Source organism: Mytilus trossulus, chromosome 8, assembly GCF_036588685.1.
Source record: "Mytilus trossulus isolate FHL-02 chromosome 8, PNRI_Mtr1.1.1.hap1, whole genome shotgun sequence".
Taxonomy (NCBI): Eukaryota; Metazoa; Mollusca; class Bivalvia; order Mytilida; family Mytilidae; genus Mytilus; species Mytilus trossulus.
The window spans coordinates 38470595-38494007 of record NC_086380.1 but is presented as its reverse complement, the minus strand read 5'-3'; the positions used below and the strand labels follow the sequence as shown (position 1 = coordinate 38494007).

Sequence of the window (23413 nt, the reverse complement as noted above, 5' to 3'; positions counted from 1 at the left end):
ACTTCGGTGCTGACATGATTAAACAAACACTAAAATTGTCCCTTTATAAATTTGGAAATGATTAAGAAACTAATGTGTCAACTCCCTTAGGCAAAGTTTGCTTTAGATGAATTTGGCTATTTATTTTAGGTATTTTTGACATATACATGTAGCTTTTCAACAGTTTCGGTTCTTATCCATCTTCGGATTTCAAATGTTTGGCTTTAAGCGTTCCTGATGAAGGTAATCCAGAAAAGAGCTTCAGACGCAAGAAATTATTAAACACGTTGTTCTAAATCTTTTAACACCTATGCTCTGCTTTCAGCAATGTTGGTCTAAGTAGGGCGTTGTTATCTGATTTATTATCTATTTTGGTTAAATTTGACCAAATAGTTTCAGAGTTTGTTACAGTTAATGTACAACGAGGGATGCCAAGTGATGAAAAAAGGTCTCATTGCAATATGGGCCAGGGGAGCTAATACTTACAAGACAGAAAATCTACTTGGACAAATGGCTGTTTCTATTAAATAAGATTGTATATTTTGAATCTATATTTTATTCATACAACAAATTTCAATAAAATTGACAATAATGAAAGACAACAATAATCTATGGCTTCATATTGTAGGATAAATGTAATTCCCCTCCCTCTGTATCATCCATTCTTAACATCTCACTCAACCTACATTCCATCCAATCATGTCAAAGGATAATTGTTATTCCCCTCCCTTCCATCCAATCATGTCAAAGGATAATTGTTATTCCCCTCCCTTCCATCCAATCATGTCAAAGGATAATTGTTATTCCCCTCCCTTCCATCCAATCATGTCAAAGGATAATTGTTATTCCCCTCCCTTCCATCCAATCATGTCAAAGGATAATTGTTATTCCCCTCCCTTCCATCCAATCAATTCGAAGGATAATTGGTATTCCCCTTCTGTTACATCACAACCTCTCCACATCTCATCCAATTACGGTATAAGATAATTTTTATTCCCCTACTGTTACATCACCCACTTTCAACATCCCAACTTTTCGTAATATTTGATAAATGTTATTATCTCCTGTTACATCAACGACTCTCCAAATCCCTCCCTATCTACCCCTTTAATATACTTTACCTTCTAGTTTCACCTCTAAAGGTCATATACAGTGTGTAACTGTTTCTATGAAACTTGGATATTCAAAATATACTTGAACACAAAAATTGTCAATTAATTTTCAAAATCAATCACAAGTCATTGATTTCTTTTATATTACGAATGCAGATATGAATTGAACAAATTTTAAAACGATCTTGCTATAATTGGCTCTAACATTTCAAAATACACTGTTTAATGCTGTACATTTTTAACCTGTGTTTGTTGTTTGCTGTTTTCAAAGCCAAAAATAATTTTCTTTACAAAAGCTTGTTTTTTCTTTAGAAATATATATTCCAAACTATCATTTTTATGTTTCATGAATGTGAAATAATTTCATCATACAGTTTTCATCCCAGAAATAGTTGCTGTTCAAAGATGGATATCAAAGTTATACTTTCCCCTTTAATACATAATTATCATTTCTTTAACCTAAAACAGAATGTGTATCAAATTTATTCCAGCCTATAAAATGACTGTAACATGATTACTTAATTTTCTGTCCACCAATAACCTCATTAGATCACAACCATATTCATTCTGCTATGGACAAGACTTGATATTAGAACTTTATTCAGAAATTATCAGTATATATGAAGTATGTGCTAATAAAATACTTCTTCCACATTTGTGAATTATAAATTTTCATACCTTCCCCTTTGATGCTGAGAATATATACCTTTTTTTAGTTCAAATATGTCAAAATCAAAACAGGATTAATAAAGATATTTGTCATAGACACATGGGATATTTAAAAAGAAACTTTAACCAGATTGAATGTTAGATGACAGGCAATATTTCTCCGTCTCTGACCAATCTTTTCTCAGTTAAGAAATGACCCCAGATTAAATTTTACCATTTCCAGCCCACCTTTTCTCAGTCTAAAGATAACCATGGTAAGGTTTCCCTAAATCTTATCCCAGGGTAAATTTCCTCGTCTCTAGTGCAGCTTCTCCCAGTAAAATGACCTCGGGTAACATTTCACAAATCTCTGATGCAGTTGTCCCATTTATATGACCCAGGGTAATACCCCAATCTCTGACCCATCTTGTCGAGAGAAATTTTACCAGAAAGTGTCTGAAAGTAACAGGTGTAAAATAATCTAATCATTGGGATGTTGTGTTCTCATTGATGTATACTGGTCATCTCTTAACTCTCATGAATCAAGAAATTAAGAGATTTCACTAATATGAATTAAAAACCCTAAGGCATAATTGTTGTAATATGGTACAACTCAATGAATTCATGTGTCCTCAACCTACAATTTTTGGGTACAGACGACCAGCAAAAAACTTTTTAATTATGTCATAATTGAGAAGCAAACAATGCTTTAAACATTTATATATCAATGACTTTGTGGTAGATACAGAAAATGCATACCTGAGACGAGGTGTTATGAACGTTTTATTGCACTTTTTGATGGTGCAGAATCTATGTTAGTTTCTGCAAATGAAAAAAATATATTCTTCGTTTATAGCACTGCAAAACTTTTTGGATGGGACTTAAAAAATTATAAAAAAAACATTTCCAGAAGTCTTTTATCCTTAAGTTGTAATATCGGGACTGTTGCCAGCAACGTAAAAATAAATGATTGGTTTAACTTCCAAGTCTCATTTTGAACCAACGTAACATAACAATACAGTATCTAATCACCATTTGGGCTATTCCATTTCAATGTATGAGGGATATTTTGAAGGGACTATCAACAACCAACATTCTTTCTCAGATAATTTTGAATACATTAAATGTATAAACAACCAAAATTGACCTATGGACCATGTCTAAAAATAAAACATTCCTTCCTGCTCTCCCATATTCATTAAATGGAATAGCCCTAAATATATACTTAATCTTGATAAATTCTTTTCACTCACAACCATTCTCTTAACAAAAATGTTCTCCCTCTCCCTATCTCACATATAGATCAACTATAGCACTAACAAGCAAATAGAAGAGGCCCACATTGGGAAAATTTAGGATTTACAATTGCTTTATAATGTACAATGTAAATGAGTTTAAGCTTCTGTAATGTTTCTATGATGATTTGTAACAAATTAGACAAAAATGTAAACATAAAAATTTGAGATATTTCTTATTTGAGAGTAATAATTCCCCAAAATGGGCCTCAATAACAACGGAATGAAAGACAAATGAAGAACAACTAGACAACCCCAGTACAACAGGTATACAGTCATTCAATGGCTTCAATGTTTGTTTTCTTTTTACTGTCCTTTCTCTTGAAACTTCCCGTTCTGTTCTTTGATTGGATATTATTGGCAGAACCATGCCTCATTCGATTTCCACCAGCGGCACCATTTTTGTCCACAATTTCCTTATCTGTCGGAGAATGCATGCTACTAACACTCAAACTTGACATGGAACTAGACAGATTCAAATTTGATGAGATCCCCAATGAACTTGGGTATGGATTCAAAATGTCAAGGTCATCACCAGGTAAACAGTTCTCCATCATCATAGCCTCTAAACAATTGACTAATAGTTCTGCAGTGTCACTTGGAGCAGACTAAAAAAGGAATAAATTTCATGTTAATTATCTCAAAAAATAATCTTGATCTGTTTTAGTATGCACTTTCATATGAATGTATTTCATTTATAGTCTAGAATAATTCACTTCACTGAAACTAAATCAAAGAGCTGATAGCTCTGAGGTGGAAGAAGGTGAATAAAAGGTAACTTGAATTACCATAAAAGCAGCCCCTCTTACCCAGGCTGCTTTGTTCCAATATCGTTAAAATGTAATTTTTTTCTTCAGACAAGAAAAGGTCATAAGTACATGGATTTCCCATCTGTACAATCATTTTCTATGTTCAGTTGACTATGAAAATTAGGTAAAATCTTTAATTTGGCAGTAAAATTAAGAAGATCATATCAAGAGGAACACATGTGTACTAAGTTTCAAGTTGATTGGATTTCAACTTCATCAAAAACTACCTCGACCATAAACTTTATAACCAGAAGCAGGACGGACGGACAGACTAGAAAACATATTGCCCATAAATGGAGCATAAAAATAGTAAGACTTGTTACATACCCGCCAACTTTTTGAAAGTTCCCATATGGGTTTTTACTGCACAACAACAATTTTAAAGGTTACAATTTTTAGCGACGTATTTTGCAAGATCTGGATTGTCTAGAAAAAGTGTCATATTTGTATGATGAACTTACATGCATTTTCCTTAAGTCTGTTTGCATGATTCTAGTTATATATTAAATCGGTAGAAAAAATATACATGAAACTAGCAGACCAGGGTTTATTTTCCAGATTAAGAATATTAGATGCTTGTTGAAATTTCCAATTTTGAATTATGCACAAAGATGGACCTTTAACAACACTCCAAATGACGGTAACCTAACTGGAAGATCATCACAACCCACTGTAAAAAATGAGCACAAAAAAAGTCATTTATATTCATATTATTTGATGAAACTTTTCCCCAAGAACTATGCATCTATTAAGTACTGAATGGTCAAAACATTATGTGATCAACATCCTTTTATGATTATTTGATTCAAATATTAATCATTTATAGTCTTTTTACAATTTACATTTTTAAAAGCAAAATAACTGAAAACAGGATAAAACAAAGGGAAGTAACAAAAAAGTATTTCAATATTCCAAATACACATCGTTTTGATAACACAACGACATTTAGCCGGAGGTAAACATCGTTGATTACCAGTATGTTTGACACCCAAGCTGTCAAGTGAAGCCATTTAATTATACATCTTCTATGATGTTCAGGTAAAATTTAACACAGGTGTCAATTACACCCGTACAGTAGTAAGAAATGATCAAATATGGCGTCTGAAAATTTTCATTCATGAAATATTTCATACACGGGAGTTTTTTCTCCTAAACGGGAAGCGGGAGGTTCACATGTATGTTACAAAGGACAAAGGAAAACCATGAATAAAGACAACACTTTATTTATCCTTTTTATTTATATAAAAACAAAATCTTCTTGTCTGCAGGATTGCAAATTCGTAACTTCAAGGGCGAACTTGTAAACAGGGCGAGTTGTCCCGATACCAAATTCACGCATGCGTAATACAATTATCTACAGTTAAAACATCATGTTACAAGTAAACAAATAACGTTCATGTGGATGAGATGAAATCCAATAATTTACATAAATAAAAGGGATATATTTACGATAGTGATTGTTTTACAATCATAATTTACGTTTAAATGATTCAGATGCCTAATCATGTGTAAAAATCGGTGTCAGGAATCTAAGTTGTTTTGAAATTGTAATACACGAAATGAATGTGGCATACGGAGACTCAATGCCAAGGGTCAGCCCCTTAAGTCTTCAGAAGACTTGACGTCTTCTTCCACTAAAAACGTGTGCAATCTTGTGTTAAAACATATGCCCTAATTGTGGAGGACTAACTAGCCTTAAAATTGTGGACAATAGATACATATACTTTTAATCAAAAAAGTTGTATGACATTACCTTGGTAAATGTTCCAGCAAATCTCCATAGGCCACCAAAACCAATACCTAAAAGATAAAAGAATAATCAATAACCATAATTTAGTGAAACATATCTGGAATTTTTAAAGTTTCCAAAGTAAAAATGATAAAGCAATTGACTATATTTTTTAAAACACCATGATTGGCAAACACTTGAAAGTTTAAAATTTGAACATGATGAGGTATAAAATTAAATTAATAGTCATGTGCCCATCTCTAAGAATCATCACAATGTAAACTTCTTATTTTTAAAATTAATAAAAACATATTAAATAAATAAAGCATTATGGTATGTTTTACGAATTTTTTCATAGCTGCATCATTTGGTTTTCTCATTGAAGAATTTCTTGGCCAACAATCCCCTCTCCACTTTTATTGATACAGATGAGGAAAAGCTGTTGGGGACAAAATGTTCCCTCTACTTACTTTGTAGATATGAGAGCTGTTGCTGTGACACGTCTTCACAGGCTATCATGTTTTGTATAATACTCTGTACAGCATTGAGAATGGCTTGGTCATGACACAAGGATAACACATTGTTTATCTTAGCATCTAACAATGAATGGCTGAAAAAGAAACAGTTAGAAAATCCTATAACACTAGCAAAAATATAGGTTTACAAAATAAAACAGAATAAGTGTGATTTTGAACACACCATATGGTATTTATACTGGTTACAACCCTTTTTTTACCTGTAAATGTCTTTTTTGTTTTATAATATGACATTCTTCTTTCCTTTTGGAATCAGTCATATTATAATGTTATTTGCAATGTCAGTTGTATTTTAAACATTGAGATCAAAATGGACATTTAAGTTGGTGTTGTTTGATAGGAAACTAAAAAAAAATATTCTATAAGTAATTTTCATTTATCTTGTTCATAATTTTTCATCATGAAACAGTGGATTTTTTTCATGGTTCTGGCTTCATCTAATCAAAATGACTTCATTTCTAAAATGTATCACAAGTCTGCTTCAGAGTAAAAAAGTTCTAAACTCTCCTATTTGAATCAAAATATTTCAATCATGCCATGCTCTATGGATATATTAACATGGGTAGGCATTACATTTTTGACTCCCTAATGTGCAGAATAAAGATACTGACTTATATAATGCCTATAAATGAGCTTATGAAAATGGTATTAAGAGCAAACATTTTTAAATATTGTTTGATTAAATAAAGTAAATTTAGTAAAAACTGTTTTCTATTCAGGTGTATAAAGTAAGTTGCATTGTGTGTATGGAATTGAAACTTTTGTTTTCCTTTACCTGAATTAATCTATATACAACTCATTGCCTCATTATCCAAAATCCAAATATCACTTCTACTTACATAACCGGGAATACTCGAGGAAAAACTACAGAAGCTTCTGCCAAATACTCGTATAAAATTCTGGCCTCATTTTCATCTGTTGTGTTCCGTACTAATGTTGCCTGAATAAATATTCATAATAATGTAACATCTAAATAAAATCTATTACTATTAACTTTTAAATGCCACAGCTTTTCATGGTCAGAGCTCTTACAGACTTCACCTTTCTTCAATTCCCATCATTAAAACATTGAAAATTGTTTACATTAAAACTTTTATGTGTTAACCATACTCTCTATTTAGTTGGCTTGCGGAGAAACTCAATTTTTCTATCAAGTAATAAAATGATTCTTAAACTTACTTTTATATAAAGTTTAACAAGGATAAAATTCAGGAAAAGCAATGTAAAGAAACTTTATTTTATTTTATCAAAATATTACAAAAATTTCATAAAAATTTCACTACACATAACAAATAAATGTGTCATCCATAAAATATCAATTTAAAGATTATTATTTTTAAACATAACGTTGTGATTATGAAATATTATCATGATAAAATGATAATATTTTTCTTACCAGTACTGTCAACACTAGGACTTGAGTAGGATAATCTGTAAGGACTTCAGGATCTAATAAAACATTGTTTTCATTGGATACAGATCCTCTGCCAACTCTCACTGCCAGCCCTGATTTGACATCTTTCTTTGAGCATGGCAGTGGCATGGAACTACTTCTGTTTGTTTTAGATAGAGGAGGTCTGACTGGTTCACTGTCTAAGCTTCTCCAACATACCTTGGGACTATTTGCTGGCTGTAAATTATAAAGGAATTCTAACACTGAATCTGTTATCCTTAACAAAAATGTTAAAAAATTAAAAATTTCCCACATTACATAATCTTACTGTTTTCTTTAATGCATATACCCATGAAACTCATTAAATACCTCCAATTTAAGATAAAAGAAAAAAACAATGGAGTAAATATTCTAGAAAAGCCTCACATCATATCAATTTCATCAAAATATTGCTTGCAAATGATATTCAAACCTTTTTTCGTACGGACAATAATTAACTGGGTCTAACCTGCCCTTGTGATAAATGAGTATTTCCTTTCTGCATTCCTCTGGCTGTATTCATTGCTGACTGGTCTAACAAATCCCAGCTTTTCTGTCGTTTAGGAGTGGGTGTGGCCATGGGCAGAGTATTATTTTGTGTGGGAGGTACCGTTGTTACTGGTGGCCCAGGGGGTGCTGGGGCTGATGGCATTGACTGAGCAGACCCAGTTGAACTGTTTGAACTGCCACCTGGTGTCGTAGACATCTGAGGGATTTCTGCATTGAGGCTGTCACTAGAGGGCGACTCTGTCATCATGTACTGACTGATTCTGTGTTTTAGATGGCATCGACTACGAACCTCCTCAGACACAGATACTAAAGCTGAAAGAAAGAAAAAATGACTATAGTATTTCACAATATAAAAACAACCTATTGACATCTAAATTTGTAAGAGTCTAACTTAATAGAATAGTTAAAGGTATTTATTTTCACAATTTTTTTCAAATCTTAAAGTAATAAAGCTCTAAAAAAGGTCCCTCTCTAGAAATGTGAGGCTATCAAGAAACTAGGGAAATTATGTTCACATTGAAAATTAATACATTTACGTAAATAGAATCAGATGGACAATATAAAAAAAACCTGTAAAAACAGCAAATAGTATATGTGTTTTTAAGACGATGAGAAAATGTTTTGTCATGGTTCAGTCATGTCAGATTGATGCATGTCCTGCAAATACAACAATGCTTTTAATGTGTATCTATACCTGGATGTTCAAATGTAATATCCTTTCAACTTTTGTCAACTTTTTGTTCAGAAGTACTATGATATGTGTGTTTAACTTACCTGCTAAATATGGAACTGTTTGGGGAGTCACCTCAAATTTGTCCCTGAAAAAAATCATTTACATATTTTTAGTATAATATTCATTTTCTGACACCAGTGTTTTACAGATTTCAAAGACTATTTGTATGTTTGCTTCATACAGGTGCTAAACAAGAGTTTATTTAATTGTTGCTTCAAGTCATTTACACAAGGGAGTTAATTATGTCAGAAAAGGGGAGGTAACTAACCTGTTTGTTGGTTTGACAGTAATTGACAAAAGTTGGTTTAGGACCCGTATTGTTCTGGAGACAGTTGTTGCCTGAGGATGTCTGAATCCTGTAAAACAGAAATATATCTTCATTTTTATACATTGCTGAAAATTCATCACACTTTCTTTGGGATCCATGTTTTTAAACTTAAAATAATTAAATCAAACTATCTTTATCTAATGTAAATTCACTGAGTATTCAAATTTTAAATATTCAGGATTTGATTCATATATTTCATACTTTCATGCATAACAATTTTTATTTGATAGTTTATTAGAGAAAACTCAGCCGCAGAAGACTGCGTAACAGGAGCATATTTATATACACAATATTAATTACAACATAGTTCATCATACAAACATAATACATTTTTAAATTATACATCTTCAAAAATAAGTTTGTGTTTATTACAGTTTTAAATTAGACAAGCATCTTTTCTACCTTTTGAATAAAAATTGACAGCTTAAACAGCACATTACTATTACTATATTTAAGCATGCCAAGTACTTTTTTTTCATTTGGATATTTTAAATAATATGGAGGTATGAACTTCCCCCTTAAATCCTTAACTTCATAGTTATTGAGAGTGTGAAATGTAATACTATTGATATTTGATTTCATGGTTTGTAAAATTCTTTAAACATCCTGTTATTTGTTCATCTTCTAATTTGTAATTCACCTTTAACAACGAAATCAACAAAAATGGGTATACTAAACAACTTATAATAAATCCACAATATATTACCTTTGAGTAAATGACCAACCAAAGCAAAGTTAAAATTGGCTTTGAAGCTGAGACCCATGGCATGATCCAGCTGTTTGAAGTGCCATTCTAAAGGCTCTCTTGTCTCTATCATAATCACCTCTAATGGCTGAAACATGAACAAATCATAAATCACAAATGAAAAAAAAATAAGATTTTAAAACAAAATTTAATTCTGAACAAAATATTTAAAATAACACAAAAACAAATAATTTATAACCAACTAAACAGTAAGTGGTTGTTCTCATTGTAGAAGGCCATACAGTTGCCTTTAATTGCTTTCTGTGATAATTGATTGACTGATCGACTTTTGGTAAACAACACATGATGTGACCTTTTCAGCACTATTGGCTATATTGTAAGAAACAGTTTCTTTTACTAACTGAGTTCAAGAGAGAAATGCTGAACTGGCAATCCTAGTAAATCAAAATTAAGATTTGAGTGCATCTGATAAGAGCGAGTTTCAAACTCACAATCTCAGAGTTAGCAGGCTTCTGATAGAGTAGATGAACTACTTAAATCAATTCATCACAAAGGCCTATGTAAAAAATAAATCTAAACTAATGTATTTGCATTATTATCAGAAAAAGAGGAGGTCTTTTGTATCCATTTCAACATGAAGTTCATAATTTTTAAGAGTTTGACATTAATTACAGTTTATCCCTCTGTTTTTGAAACTATATAGCTGAAGAAAAGAAAATAAACTGACATACACACCTTTATATCAAATAGTCCCATGTTATCCAGAGTATGTAAGTTTTGTTCCAACAGTGCCAGGCCTGCAGCGTACAGTGATATCTCATCTAGTTGTAACACAGATATAGCTACCCAGAATAGGAATTTATGGATTGGAGAATCCTGTGTATGGAAAAAATAAAACATGTAAGAAAAAGAAACTTTGGCTGCATTTTAATTTAATAATAAAGTATGGTTTAATTTACCCTTATAATATTTTAGATACATGTAAGATTGTTTCAAGGCAATTTTTTTTTTTAAAAAGGCCCAACCCATAGATGTTTTTTATTGTCATGTTTATTATTAATATTCTCTATATCAACCACTTTTCTTGAAACATTTAAAATCATGTAAATTTTTCTATGAATTGAATTCTGATTTTTAAAGGTTTTTTTCCTTTGTACTTTTTAAGATAAAGGGCAGAAATGTGTTGATTAAATTTTTAGCGACTTAATTCAATATTGGAATAATCAATGGCATCAAAAGAAAATTTGTGCATGGTTCATTCAAAATTCTCAAGAAAATATTTTACACACATAACTTACAGATCTCAGTAGAGGCTGTAATCTGGTGAGACACATGACAATGGCTTCAATCAACACAAGATCAGTAAAGGATTCTAATGCCTACAACAAATATAAATTGTTATAATCAATATCAGTTTAATAAACTACTGAAAAAGAAAAACATGACTTAATACCTTCATTTTGGTCCTAAGATTTTCTGTGAAAAGGGCTAATGTGCAGTAAAGATATTTAAAATAAACATTTCAGTATTAAACTTACAACCAATTTTAATCATAAGAGTCATTTTGTCCTTTCTTTCAACATGTTTCTGTCCCACTGACATATACCCCACTTTTTGTTTTAATCATATGACATGAAATCTTGTGTGATGTTAAGTGTTTTGATTACTGTTTTAGTGGTTTTGGGGATGGCTTTATCCACTAATTCAAGTCAATCAGATTCTTCTCTTCATTTTTTATCCTCAGACTATAATATAATCCATAGATTTTAAGAACCCATGAACATGTTACTGTTGCTCAAGCCATGAAATTGATACTTTCAAATAAAAGTTCTTTCACAGTTATCAAAAAACATTTTTTTCTCTAAAAGCACATCTTTATCAATAGGTTAAAACTGACCTTCATCATAATTTTAAGTAACTGTTTAACTTCTGAGTCGGTGACAGTTTTACTTATACAACCAAACACAATTATAGCTCTTGGTTGTAAGGCTGGATTATACTGGAATGCAAATCTACAAAATAAAACAGGTTTTTAACAGGAGTTAGGAGGACGCCTCCGGATGCGGGAATTTCTCCCTGCATTGAAGACCTGTTGGTGACCTTCTGCTGTTGTCTGTTCTATGGTCGGGTTGTTGTCTCTTTGACACATTCCCAATTTCCATTCTCAATTTAATGGGTTTTTGTTGTTGTTTTTTTCATATAACCTAATTTTAATAAAAATTATGAATGTATAAAAACTAACTGGTTAGAAAACCATCAATCAATCAGCTTTGGTTTTTGATCAACTGAAGAATATATTGCCTTTCATTTTACATATAGCTTGTCCTTGATCATCACTGAAGCAACATAATTTGTCAAAATGTAATTAGTGTGCAGTAATAATGCGACTGGGAAAATATTGTTTTGACAGAGATACTCAAAATTTTATACTTTCTATAATCTCATTTCAATCAAACTTTGTTGGTACTTGGCTAACAGTGGCATATGATATCGAAAATGTGCGATTGACGCTGCTGACATGGAAAAAGAACTGCAGGGAAATTTCAAGAGAATTATAATTTGCAATAATTAATATCTGTCCATTCTTCCAATATTGAAACAATTTCTGAACTTTTCAGTATATCCTTATCCGATCCTTACCTTTTTGACAGATCAGTCCACTGTTGTAACCAATCACAATTTGGAATGTCTTTAACACTAGCCTGAAATTGACACTGGTCAAACTAGGAAAACATGATTTATGTATTAGTTTATTATCATCTTCATAATGTCATCAAGTTTCTAATCTACTAATACATGTTATAGTTTCATATCATCAGGTTTAATCGAATTCAGTGAGAAAATTTGCTTTGATGTAAATTTTAAGAATATTTAAAACATTTATTCTGCACAGACTATATTTATCCCTTTTTCTTGAAACTCTTGGAATAATAAGTTCCTGCAACACACACATACATTTTTGAAATTAATTTAAATTTCATTTTTTTTTATATTTATAATTTCAATCATTTTTTTTTATCTATTTTTTTTATAGAGACAACTATTAGTGTTGAAAAATAAATCATTTTGTTACATTTCTTTGAATTTCTTCAAAATTATCCTTCCATTTCCAAAACTCTTCATTTTTTATTTTTTTTATTTCAACACGTTTTTTAATTCCTATTTTTACATGTTTTAATTATTTTTTTGTGTTTTTTTTATTTTTTTTAAATCTCACCTCCATAATTTCTAACAGAGCATCAACAATTGTTTCTAATGAACTAAGTGACAATTTCTCATGTTCTGGTGCTGACATGGTGAAGGACCGATCTCCTGGTCTGAAACTTGTACGGAATGCACTGACTGCGGCAGATTTTACTTTACTGATACCAAACAGTTGGTAGAATTTTGGCAAGGAGAACTCTGCAAGGCTCATCTTCAATACCTTCAATGTAGCTTCTGTGTTCAAGAAAATTAAAATAAAAACAAATTTCATTAACTGTTCTTTACCAACACAGTCTATATTAAGATTTCTTGATTACACTAGAAATATTTAAAAATTCATGAAAATACGTTAAAGTTTCAAAGCCACTTCAAGCATGTAGAAATGATTTTTGTAGTTTATTCTTTACCAATTATTATATATGCATGTTGGATTTTATTTTTGTTCTGTAAATTTTTTTCCATAAAAAAGTCTAGTAAGCAAATTTCTTCTCATCATCTTTTTAAAATTTTTTTGTAATGCACTTTAAAATGTTTCAAGTATCCTATTTTCATGTTTGGTCTCAACTACATTCCATGTCATACAGAATCATTTACAAATTCTATACTAAAACGTAAAACATTATATAGTTTTACCTTTGAAATTAAGCTGTGAACATGTACACAGAGAATGGATTATGTTAATAACAAGTCCATGTGTTGAGGCTCTCAGAGACAATGGTCCTGTACATACAAGTAATGTCACAATGTGGAATAAAAATGGCAAATGGCTGGCAACTGTAAACAGAACGACAAAGAAAATAATAAATTTAATTCCTTGGTATTTTATGTATTAATTGCAACATAAAGAATAAATTCACCAATTTTTTTTACAAGCTGCTAAAATATAAACAGCTGCACCATTACTGCATGATACGCCCATAGTGTTTTCTTAATTCAAAGTCATTAAATTCTCAATGTCAGATATCAGAAATTCTTGAAAAACTAAAGTGTGGTTATCTTATTTAGACATAAACCAGTCACCACAAAGTTTAATGAAAATTGCTCAAACCACTTTAAAGGTATCGTTCTGAAAAATGGGAAATCACCTTTTTTTTAAGAATAAAATCCAATAACCATGATAACACAGAAATATAAAATCTAAAAAAAAATTAAATCCAAAAGGTGCTTACGTCAATAAATATACACAATGCACCAAAGTTTCATGAGAACTGCTGAAAGCATTTTTGAGTTATTGTCTGAAAACTGTAATATCCCCCTTTTTTAATGAATAGAACCCATTACTCAGAAACTTTAAATAAGAAATTTATGAAAGTCAAAAGGGAGCACATGTCAATAGATATAAACAATTCCCCAAATTTTCTTGCAAATTGGTGAAAGCATTTTTGAGTTATTGTTTTGAAAATTGAAAATCCCCCTTTTTTTTGGAACTTGGAAATGAAAATGTGAGCAGATATCTGGTAACTTACCATCTAATGAGTTATTGAATGACAACATGAGTAGGTATCTGGCTAAGATGGCTATGTCATCCCACATCAGATGTTGTTCTAGAGTGGGCGTTGGTGAGGTGCATGTCTTGTCTATCAACTGTTAAATGAAACAATGAAAAGTGAGTATACAAAATAGCACTAATGAGTAAAAACATGCTATCCAATATCTAAAATGCATTTTGTGATCTAAGAAATCTTATGTTGTAAGACATGTTTATATTTGTATTACATGTAGTCGGAAATTGAATGATTTTCATAAAATCTTCAAAGCATTATTCAAGATGATATAGACTCAAGTAATTTTATATTTTGCCTTGTGCTTTTGCTGTCCATTATCAAAAAAAATAATATAAACTCAAATATGTCTCTTAATGGTGATATGTTTAACATTCAGCAATCTTTTATCAATTGCTGTTACTGGACAACTGTTAAAGACATAAATCGATGAACTCAAGTCTTATTCAAATTGCAATATGGATGTTTCTAACAAGCATAATATCATTTGAAATTCTCTAGAAGATTTGCTGCAAAACAAGCACCTTTTTCATTGGACACTTACCCTGCACAATCGTCCAATGACTTTCCTTGACACAAGTTGTACATTAGCAGACGTCAAAGCTACAGCTGTGTCTGCCATTATCTCTGCCTGTATGGATCCTAATCCTCCAGTTACACTTCTCTGTCAAATTCAAACATAGATAATTTTATAATACAATATCGACATTACTAACAGACAAATGTCCAACTTGGATCTTTTATAGTAAATATCAATGAAGTTAGAAAATAATCAAGAAGTTAGGTATAGGTGTTTCTCATTTTTGAAGGCTGAACAGTGACATATAGTTGCTTATTTCTTTGTCATTTAACTCTTATGGATCGTTGTTACATTTATAATCATAGCATTTACATTATATGAAATATAGATCAACAGAAATTTGGGAGAATTTTGTATGCTGTAAATATAAAAAAGAAGATGTGGTATGATTGCCAATGAGACAACTATCCACAAAAGACCAAAATTACACAGACATTAACAACTATAGCTCACCGTTATGCCTTCAGGAATGAGTAAAAGTTTTTTTGGTTTTTTTTAAATTACCACTATCCATTAAAATTTTAATTTAACAGACTTAATAAGGGCTATTCCAGAAAAAAATGTATGGGGGTGTTGGAAGGCAGTTTTTGTCGACACCCACTACCCAGACAATTGTAATTGAGATTTATAGTGCATTATAGTGTGAAAAGTTGCTCTGATACCCATCACCCATGTATTATTAATACAATGTGCCTTCCAACCCCCCCATACATTTTTTTCTGGAATAGCCCTAAGATAATTTAAATGTAATGCAGCATTGATACTTTACCTTGATAAAGCTATCCAGTACCATGTCTAAGAGATCAGCTACCTGACCAATGTTTCCCCAAATCTTGGCTTGTATTGAGGGGTACATCTACAACATACATCAAGCTTTTATTTAAACATTGGACTATGTTTACTTTCTAATTATTAAACAGCTGATAGACTGTATTACATACATTTGATTTGATTTTTTAAAGCTCCAATTTTGGGCTATCTTGTTTGGTCCAGTTTGTATTGGTGGAAAAAGCTGGAGTGCCCAGAGAAAACCACCGACCTTCAATAGGAAAACTGACAATTCTAGTCAATTAAGATTGGAGTTGAGTGTACCCACACAAGCCTGGTTGGAACTCACTGCAAATTACATATAAATTTTCACTGGTGTTTATAATTAAAAAAAAATTCTCCGGATATAACAATTTAATTTCAATTACCCACATACTCATTTCCTGTCTATAATGAAGTTGTATAAATCTGTCTTGTAACAATGATGAAACATGTTTTAAAAAAAGAAAAGGATATTCCCAAATGGATAATGCAGTAGTAACAAATTATTCAAATCCATTTTTTTTTTTTTAAATATTATCATACCTCAACTTCCTCTATAGTCATTGTAATAAGTTTGTCAAGAATCAACGCCACTTTCTGTCGCTTGTTTTCATCAGTATGACGACAAAACCTGAAAGAAAATATTTTATATTTACACAATAAATTATCAAACATAGCAATTTAATAGCTATTGATTTTAGAAATTTGAAAATATTTTTTCTTTCATATATTGAAAATAATTTACTGTCAATAAGAAATGCCAAATGTGTATGGTTTCTTTACATAAAGAATAGCATGGCATAATGAAAAGAATTTTTGGAAAAATAGAGATCATAAACATATCACTGAAATATTCAAATTAACTGTAAATTATGGACAAGTGTATGTAATTAGGAGGTTTTGCAGATTTTGTATGCATTTAGAACTCATAGGACTGCACCGTACCCGATATAAATATAAATACACGTACATATGCATTATGCATGAAAACAGTGCCTTTAAAATTGTGTCTCCAATTTATATTTATTTCATAAAATATGAATTTTGTTTAAAAATTAAATATTATTTCTATTTTGTATACAGAAATAATTAATTTTTTTTTTAATAATTAACAGCAGTTTTGTTTTTGGGCAATCATTATTGGATTCGATCTTTAGAGATACAATAGTGTTGTTTAACTCATAACACTGCATTTTCTGATATTGTAAATTAAATTCTGGGGGAACGATTTGTAAAAAAATTACCTTTGCTGTTTATAATCATCATCTAAATGTTGACTTATGTACCTAAAGGAAATGATGAAATAAAAACACGATTGTCAATATCAAATGGATTTTATTTATACACATTCACATATATATAAACAACAAAGATAATTTTTCTGAATTTCATTGGCCTATGTGAATTTCAAAAGAATTTTATCAATACAAATACACACATAAACAACAAAGATAATTTTTAAGGATTTCATTGGCATACAATTAATTTGATTATTGATGCTTGTTCAACCGAATGAAATTGAAGGCTTTAAAATTAAAACATTTTTCGTGATCCGTGCAAAATCAACACAACTTGCCAAAATTGTGCTGCTGCAGATATAATGTCTGAATCCTAAAGTAAAAGTATTAAACTTAAACAACATTTAATTTTTAATAAGAAAAATAGGACAGTTTTTTTTCAGAAATCACAATTCAATGGAAAACAAGAAAGAATGTGTTCCAAGTACAAGGATGCCCAATCCGCACTATCATTTTCTATGTTCAATAGACCGTGAAAATGGGGGAAAATATCTAATTTGGCATTAAAATTAGAAAGATCATATCATAGGGAACATGTTTACTAAGTTTCAAGTTGATTGGACTTCAACTTCATCAAAAACTACCTTGCCCAAAACTTTAACCTGAACGGGACGAACGGATGGACAAACAGAAAGACCCAATGGACTGATGGACGCACAGACATAATGCCCATAAATGGGGACATAAAATTTTACAGCATTTTTTTTTACATGCAGTCTTCCCAAAAATAGACTTCTTTTTATCTGATTGTATATCTGGAACAATCAATTCTTCATGTTTATATGTTTCCCCTGAAAGAGTTCGATTCTAAATGCATACAAAATGTTACAATGCTTTTGATTTGCATATCTCATCAACTTAAATATGAATGTCCTGTTGGATTTTTTTCCCTATGTAAACAGTTGGTAGACCATGTTGCCGAAACTACTTCATGATCCAATTTAAACACTTTGTAGAACTTTCCTATCCTATGCCAACGCTATGTTGAAATGTATTAACATCATGAATAAAAATCTGAAATTCTGCCCAATTATGTAGCTTTCACATCTGACAAATTTATTTTTTTTGTTTTTTTTGCTAATACATTGGATTCATTATTATTTTTCTTTGGGTACCAAATTTTATGGGTACAGATAAACCACAAATTTAAAAGTTCAGCAATTAACAAATTTTCTATAAGGTGGTATGCAAACATGGAGAAAACATCCAAAATCAAATATCAAAGAAAATGCAAGTTTCCTTCAATCCAATTTGATACTGACAAAAATAAATAAATCCACAGTATGCTGAAAAATTGACCAACACAACATTCTCACACATTTAAACCTAATTTTAGTTCACATTACCTCGTAAGATTTGGTAACCATGGTGTGATGTACTCTAAACATAAATGCTTCAGTTCAATGTTAGAGTTTCCAAATCCCTGAATACATTCCTCCAGAAACTCTAACGTCAGATGTGGTTCATTAGCTGCCAAAGTCTCACTGATTGTCTTAATAAAGATGGTGTTGTTAGCAGGTATACATAAACCTAGATAATAATAAAAGAAACATTTTGAAGTTTTGAAACAAATAAAAGCTAACACAACTTTGTTTTTATCTATGGAATCACAATCACTTATTTTGAACAATTAAAAACCAGATGCTCCGCAGGGCGTAGCTTTATACGACCGCAGAGGTTGAACCCTGAACAGTTGGGGCAAGTATGGACACAACATTCAAGCTGGATTCCGCTCTAAATTTGGATTGTGATTAAATAGTTGACACAGCATAGGTTTCTGACACAGAATGAATGTATTCAAATGAACTTAATTTTTTTGTTTTCTCTTAGAGCAATTCACTATGCTGTTGAATATTAATCCTCTCAAAAAAATGTTTGAAGAAATTTTCTTTTTATTTATGAAATTTCAAATGAGAAAAGTTGAACCCAATTTTTTAATCACATCCCCCTTTCCCTTATTCCAAAAATAATTTCAATTAAAATATTCTAATGGAGTTTGCAACAATAACTACTCATTTAAATACATCATAAAATATTAAGATGTAAAAAAACTGCTTGTTATCACTGAATGGTAAAGATTATTTAAATTTATCAGTTGGTAGTAAAAAAGTGAATATACATTGTATATTGTATATAACAAAGATTTAAGTTGATTCTTGACAAAGAAAGATAACTCCAATTAAAAAAAATTCTTGCAGATATTTCTTGCTTACTTTACTGGACAAAGAAAGATAACTCTTAATTAAAAAAAAATTTGCTATTTCACAATATTGTGAAATTAGATATTTCTTGCCATTGCACAATACTGTGCAATTGAAAAGACTTGCTATTGCACAATACTTAATATAATAATTTTAGATCCTGATTAAGACCAACTTGAAAACTGGGCCCATAATCAAAAATCTAAGTACATGTTTAGATTCAGCATATCAAAGAGGCCCAAGAATTTGATTTTTGTTAAAATTAAACTTAGTTTAATTTTGGACCCTTTGCACTTTAATTTAGACCAATTTTAAAACTGGACCAAAAATTAAGAATCTACATACACAGTTAGATTTGGCATATCAAAGAACCCCAATTATTCAATTTTTGATGAAATCAAACAATGTTTAATTTTGGACCTCGATTTGGGCCAACTTAAAAACTGGGCCAGTAATCAAAAATCTAAGTACATTTTTAGATTCAGCATATCAAAGAACCCCAAGGTTTCAATTTTTGTTAAAATCAAACTAAGTTTAATTTTGGACCCTTTGGACCTTAATGTAGACCAATTTGAAAACGGGACCAAAAATTAAGAATCTACATACATAGTTAGATTCAGCATATTAAAGAACCCCAATTATTCAATTTTGATGAAATTAAACAAAGTTTAATTTTGGACCCTTTGGGCCCTTTTTTCCTTAACTGTTGGGACCAAAACTCCCAAAATCAATACCAACCTTCCTTTTATAGTCATAAACCTTGTGTTTAAATTTCATAGATTTCTATTCACTTATACTAACGCTATGGTGGGAAAACCAAGAAAAATGCTTATTTGGGTCCCTTTTTGGCCCCTAATTCCTAAACTGTTTGGACCGAAACTCCCAAAATCAATACCAACCTTCCTTTTGTGGTCTTCAACATTGTGTTTAAATTTCATTGATTTCTATTTTCTTTAACTAAAGTTATTGTGCGAAAACCAAGAATAATGCTTATTTGGGCCCTTTTTTGGCCCCTAATTCCTAAACTGTTGAAACCAAAACTCCCAAAATCAATCCCAACCTTTCTTTTGTGGTCATAAACCTTGTGTCAAAATTTCCTAGGTTTCTATTAACTTAAACTAAAGTTATAGTGCGAAAACCAAGAAAATGCTTATTTGGGCCCTTTTTGGCCCCTAATTCCTAAAATATTGGGACCAAAACTCCCAAAATCAATACCAGCCTTCCTTTTATGGTCATAAACCTTGTGTTGAAATTTCATAGATTTCTATTCACTTTTACTAAAGTTAGAGTGCGAAAACTAAAAGTATTCGGACGACGACGACGACGCCAACGTGATAGCAATATACGACGAAAATTTTTTCAAAATTTGCGGTCGTATAAAAAATCATTTTTACAAACATTGTGTGATTAGATGGTTTTCCAAAATAAAACTGCATTTAGAGTGTCATAGTATTATTTGAATGCAGCATCCTATTAAACCATAAACATAAATCTCTCACATTTGTACATTGATCACTTATCCCAATAATAAATGACATTTCTGAATTTACAGTTCAATGGCTTACTTTGATAACAGAAATAATTGCCCAAATTTCAATATTGATGGTAGAGAAATTCCTAAAATTATCATTAATCCATAGAACTGACCTGTTGTTTCTAAGAGCTGTCCCTCTATTTTGAGATCAAATGTCTGCGTCAGAGCACATAGTAAATTGTAGGCAGCAGATCTAAGACTAGGATCAGAGCTGCCTAAATTTAACAGAGCTACATTCAATAGTGTCCCTGGCACATCCTTAGGTCTGATCTTTGTATGGACTGTTACAGTGTCCTGAAACATGATTTATAACATGAACTGATGGCTAACAAAAATGTAATTCATTACAATTGTAACACATTTTAACTTGATTTGTTTATTTCATAAGCTGTTGGCAAACAAAAATCAAAAGTCAATTAAAATTTATAACCATCCAACATTTCAGTTAAATTTGTATTTTCACAGTTAATCATTAAAAATTTCTATAAGCAGAGTAAAACCTTTAACTTTCTATTACATACATGCATAAAATCTAATGAAAAAACAAAAAATTGCATAATTTCCCACATAGAAATTTATCAAATTTTCTTTTGAAATTAATTACCTAGAAATTTTTATGCAACATGTTACCATTTATAAATTCTAAAATTAAATTAATATTTTTGACTTTTTTGTACTTGATCATTGATTATAAGCTCTGCAGTCGGTATGCCTGTACTATCATGATTTATTACATTCATCCCCTTTAATAGTTATAAACAAGAATGTGTTTATAGTACATGGATGCCCTACTTGCACTATAATTTTCTATGTTCAGTGAACTGTGAAATTGAGGTAAAAACTTTAATTTGGCATTAAAATATTAAGATAATATCATAAGGCACATGTGTACCATGTTTAAAGTTGTTGAACTTAAACTTCATCAAAAATTACCATGACCAAAAACTTTAACCTACATCGGGATAGAAATGGACAGCACAGACTGAAAAACATAAAAAAAAAATTCCCTGGTGTATTACATCATGTATAAAATGTTGTCACGGTCAATCTATACTTACTGGTTGTGAGAGTTCCCATCTAGTTCTGATATGAATGATATCATGTACAATATTGTCACAGTCGTTATGAATAAATGATAATGGTCCACTCTCATTGGATATCGTCAGAGTAAACTGGTTGTCATCTACTAAACACACCTGATCAAAACAATAAACAAATATTAAATGAAAGAATTTTTATAGAATAAAATATAATGTTCACTCTACTATGCACCTGTCCCTAAATGTGTGAAAATCATTAATTATACAGATTCATTCCGCTAAATACACACTTCATTATATATGGTACATTGTCATTCACCATTATTTTCTGGTTTTTAGCTTTTCCACAGATTTAAACAAAAGACAAAGCTCAAATAGTTTATTTCAATATGTAAGTAATATAGTATGCTATTTAAAGTATCAAAATCATCAAATATATAAATTAATTCCGATAAAAACATACTCCATTCATATATTCGGTACATTTTCATTTATCTTTCTTTTCTGGTTTTTACCTCTTCTACAAAAAAACATGTGACCATGGACCAAAAACTGTCAAAATGGCAGCAGAATAGTAAAGTTAAATCACTGACCTCCTCTATCTCTGAAGCATAGTAGACATCATTTAACAAAACCTGGTGTCCCAGAACTCTCAACTTCTCTGCTGATGTTATCTGTATGGCATTAGGACCAACCTGAAAATACAAATAGTCTTACAACTGTTACTACCAACAAAATCAAACAAACAATACTTTAATTACCCTTCGGGAGAACCTAATAACACCCCTGGATTATTGTCAGTTCATGTTGCTAAGTCTGTCTATAGGAGTTTTTTTCATGTTTTGTCGACTGTTAATTAACTTTTGTTATATTTCCTTTAGACCATTTGTTATGTGTTTTTCTTTGACTTGTGATGTTTGATTAACGTTTGTCTCTTTTTGCTCATCCAAGAGTTTGTTTTCATCTTTGTTGTAACTTTGGCTTCTTTATGAGATACTTTGAATGCACTATTTGCATTTTAACCGGTGTTGCGACTTTAGTATCTTTGCTAGGCAAAATATATTTTACCTTTATAGTAACTTTTGTATCTTTGTGAGACAGTTTCAGTGCATTGTTAGATATTTTGAGATCTTCTTCCAGAGACAATGTTGATCCTGGCAATTTGATCTGGTCTGGTTCTATAAACTCATGGAGCTTTGCAGGATGGTCAATAAACACCAACTTTCTGTTACCCTATAAAAAAACACAGTATAAACATTACAAGAAGAAAATTCCTATTATCATTTCATTTTTATTGTAATGAAGAGCTCAATTTAGGCATTTATTATATTGAACAAGGCTATTTCTATTTTATTCCATCATACTTCAGCAGCATCTTTTTCTCAAGTATTGCATGCATTCACATAATTTATGTGACAAAATACTAA

At 30.9% G+C, this 23413-nt stretch overlaps 1 protein-coding gene across 8 annotated transcripts in view; it reads right to left on the bottom strand.

The window, feature by feature from the left end:
• Positions 1–517: 517 nt before the first annotated feature.
• Positions 518–23413, bottom strand: part of LOC134680917 (neurofibromin-like) — a 56903-nt gene continuing 34007 nt past the window's right edge. For 4 of the 8 annotated variants that reach the window (XM_063540213.1, XM_063540212.1, XM_063540215.1 and 1 more), the window contains 25 exons: positions 23055–23219; positions 22580–22681; positions 22005–22142; positions 21060–21240; positions 18558–18741; positions 17158–17199; positions 16457–16544; positions 15873–15959; positions 15068–15187; positions 14488–14605; positions 13655–13795; positions 13035–13255; positions 12458–12540; positions 11715–11829; positions 11116–11196; positions 10553–10693; positions 9818–9944; positions 9052–9139; positions 8825–8868; positions 8010–8362; positions 7505–7738; positions 6948–7048; positions 6043–6182; positions 5597–5643; positions 518–3642 (listed from right to left, as the gene is read on the bottom strand). In XM_063540213.1, the coding sequence (XP_063396283.1) occupies positions 3310–3642; positions 5597–5643; positions 6043–6182; positions 6948–7048; positions 7505–7738; positions 8010–8362; positions 8825–8868; positions 9052–9139; positions 9818–9944; positions 10553–10693; positions 11116–11196; positions 11715–11829; positions 12458–12540; positions 13035–13255; positions 13655–13795; positions 14488–14605; positions 15068–15187; positions 15873–15959; positions 16457–16544; positions 17158–17199; positions 18558–18741; positions 21060–21240; positions 22005–22142; positions 22580–22681; positions 23055–23219 (3474 nt within the window). In that variant the 3' untranslated portion in view covers positions 518–3309. The remainder of the gene's footprint in view (positions 3643–5596; positions 5644–6042; positions 6183–6947; positions 7049–7504; positions 7739–8009; positions 8363–8824; positions 8869–9051; positions 9140–9817; positions 9945–10552; positions 10694–11115; positions 11197–11714; positions 11830–12457; positions 12541–13034; positions 13256–13654; positions 13796–14487; positions 14606–15067; positions 15188–15872; positions 15960–16456; positions 16545–17157; positions 17200–18557; positions 18742–21059; positions 21241–22004; positions 22143–22579; positions 22682–23054; positions 23220–23413) is intronic. The other 4 variants (XM_063540217.1, XM_063540218.1, XM_063540214.1 and 1 more) reach the window with 3 other exon arrangements.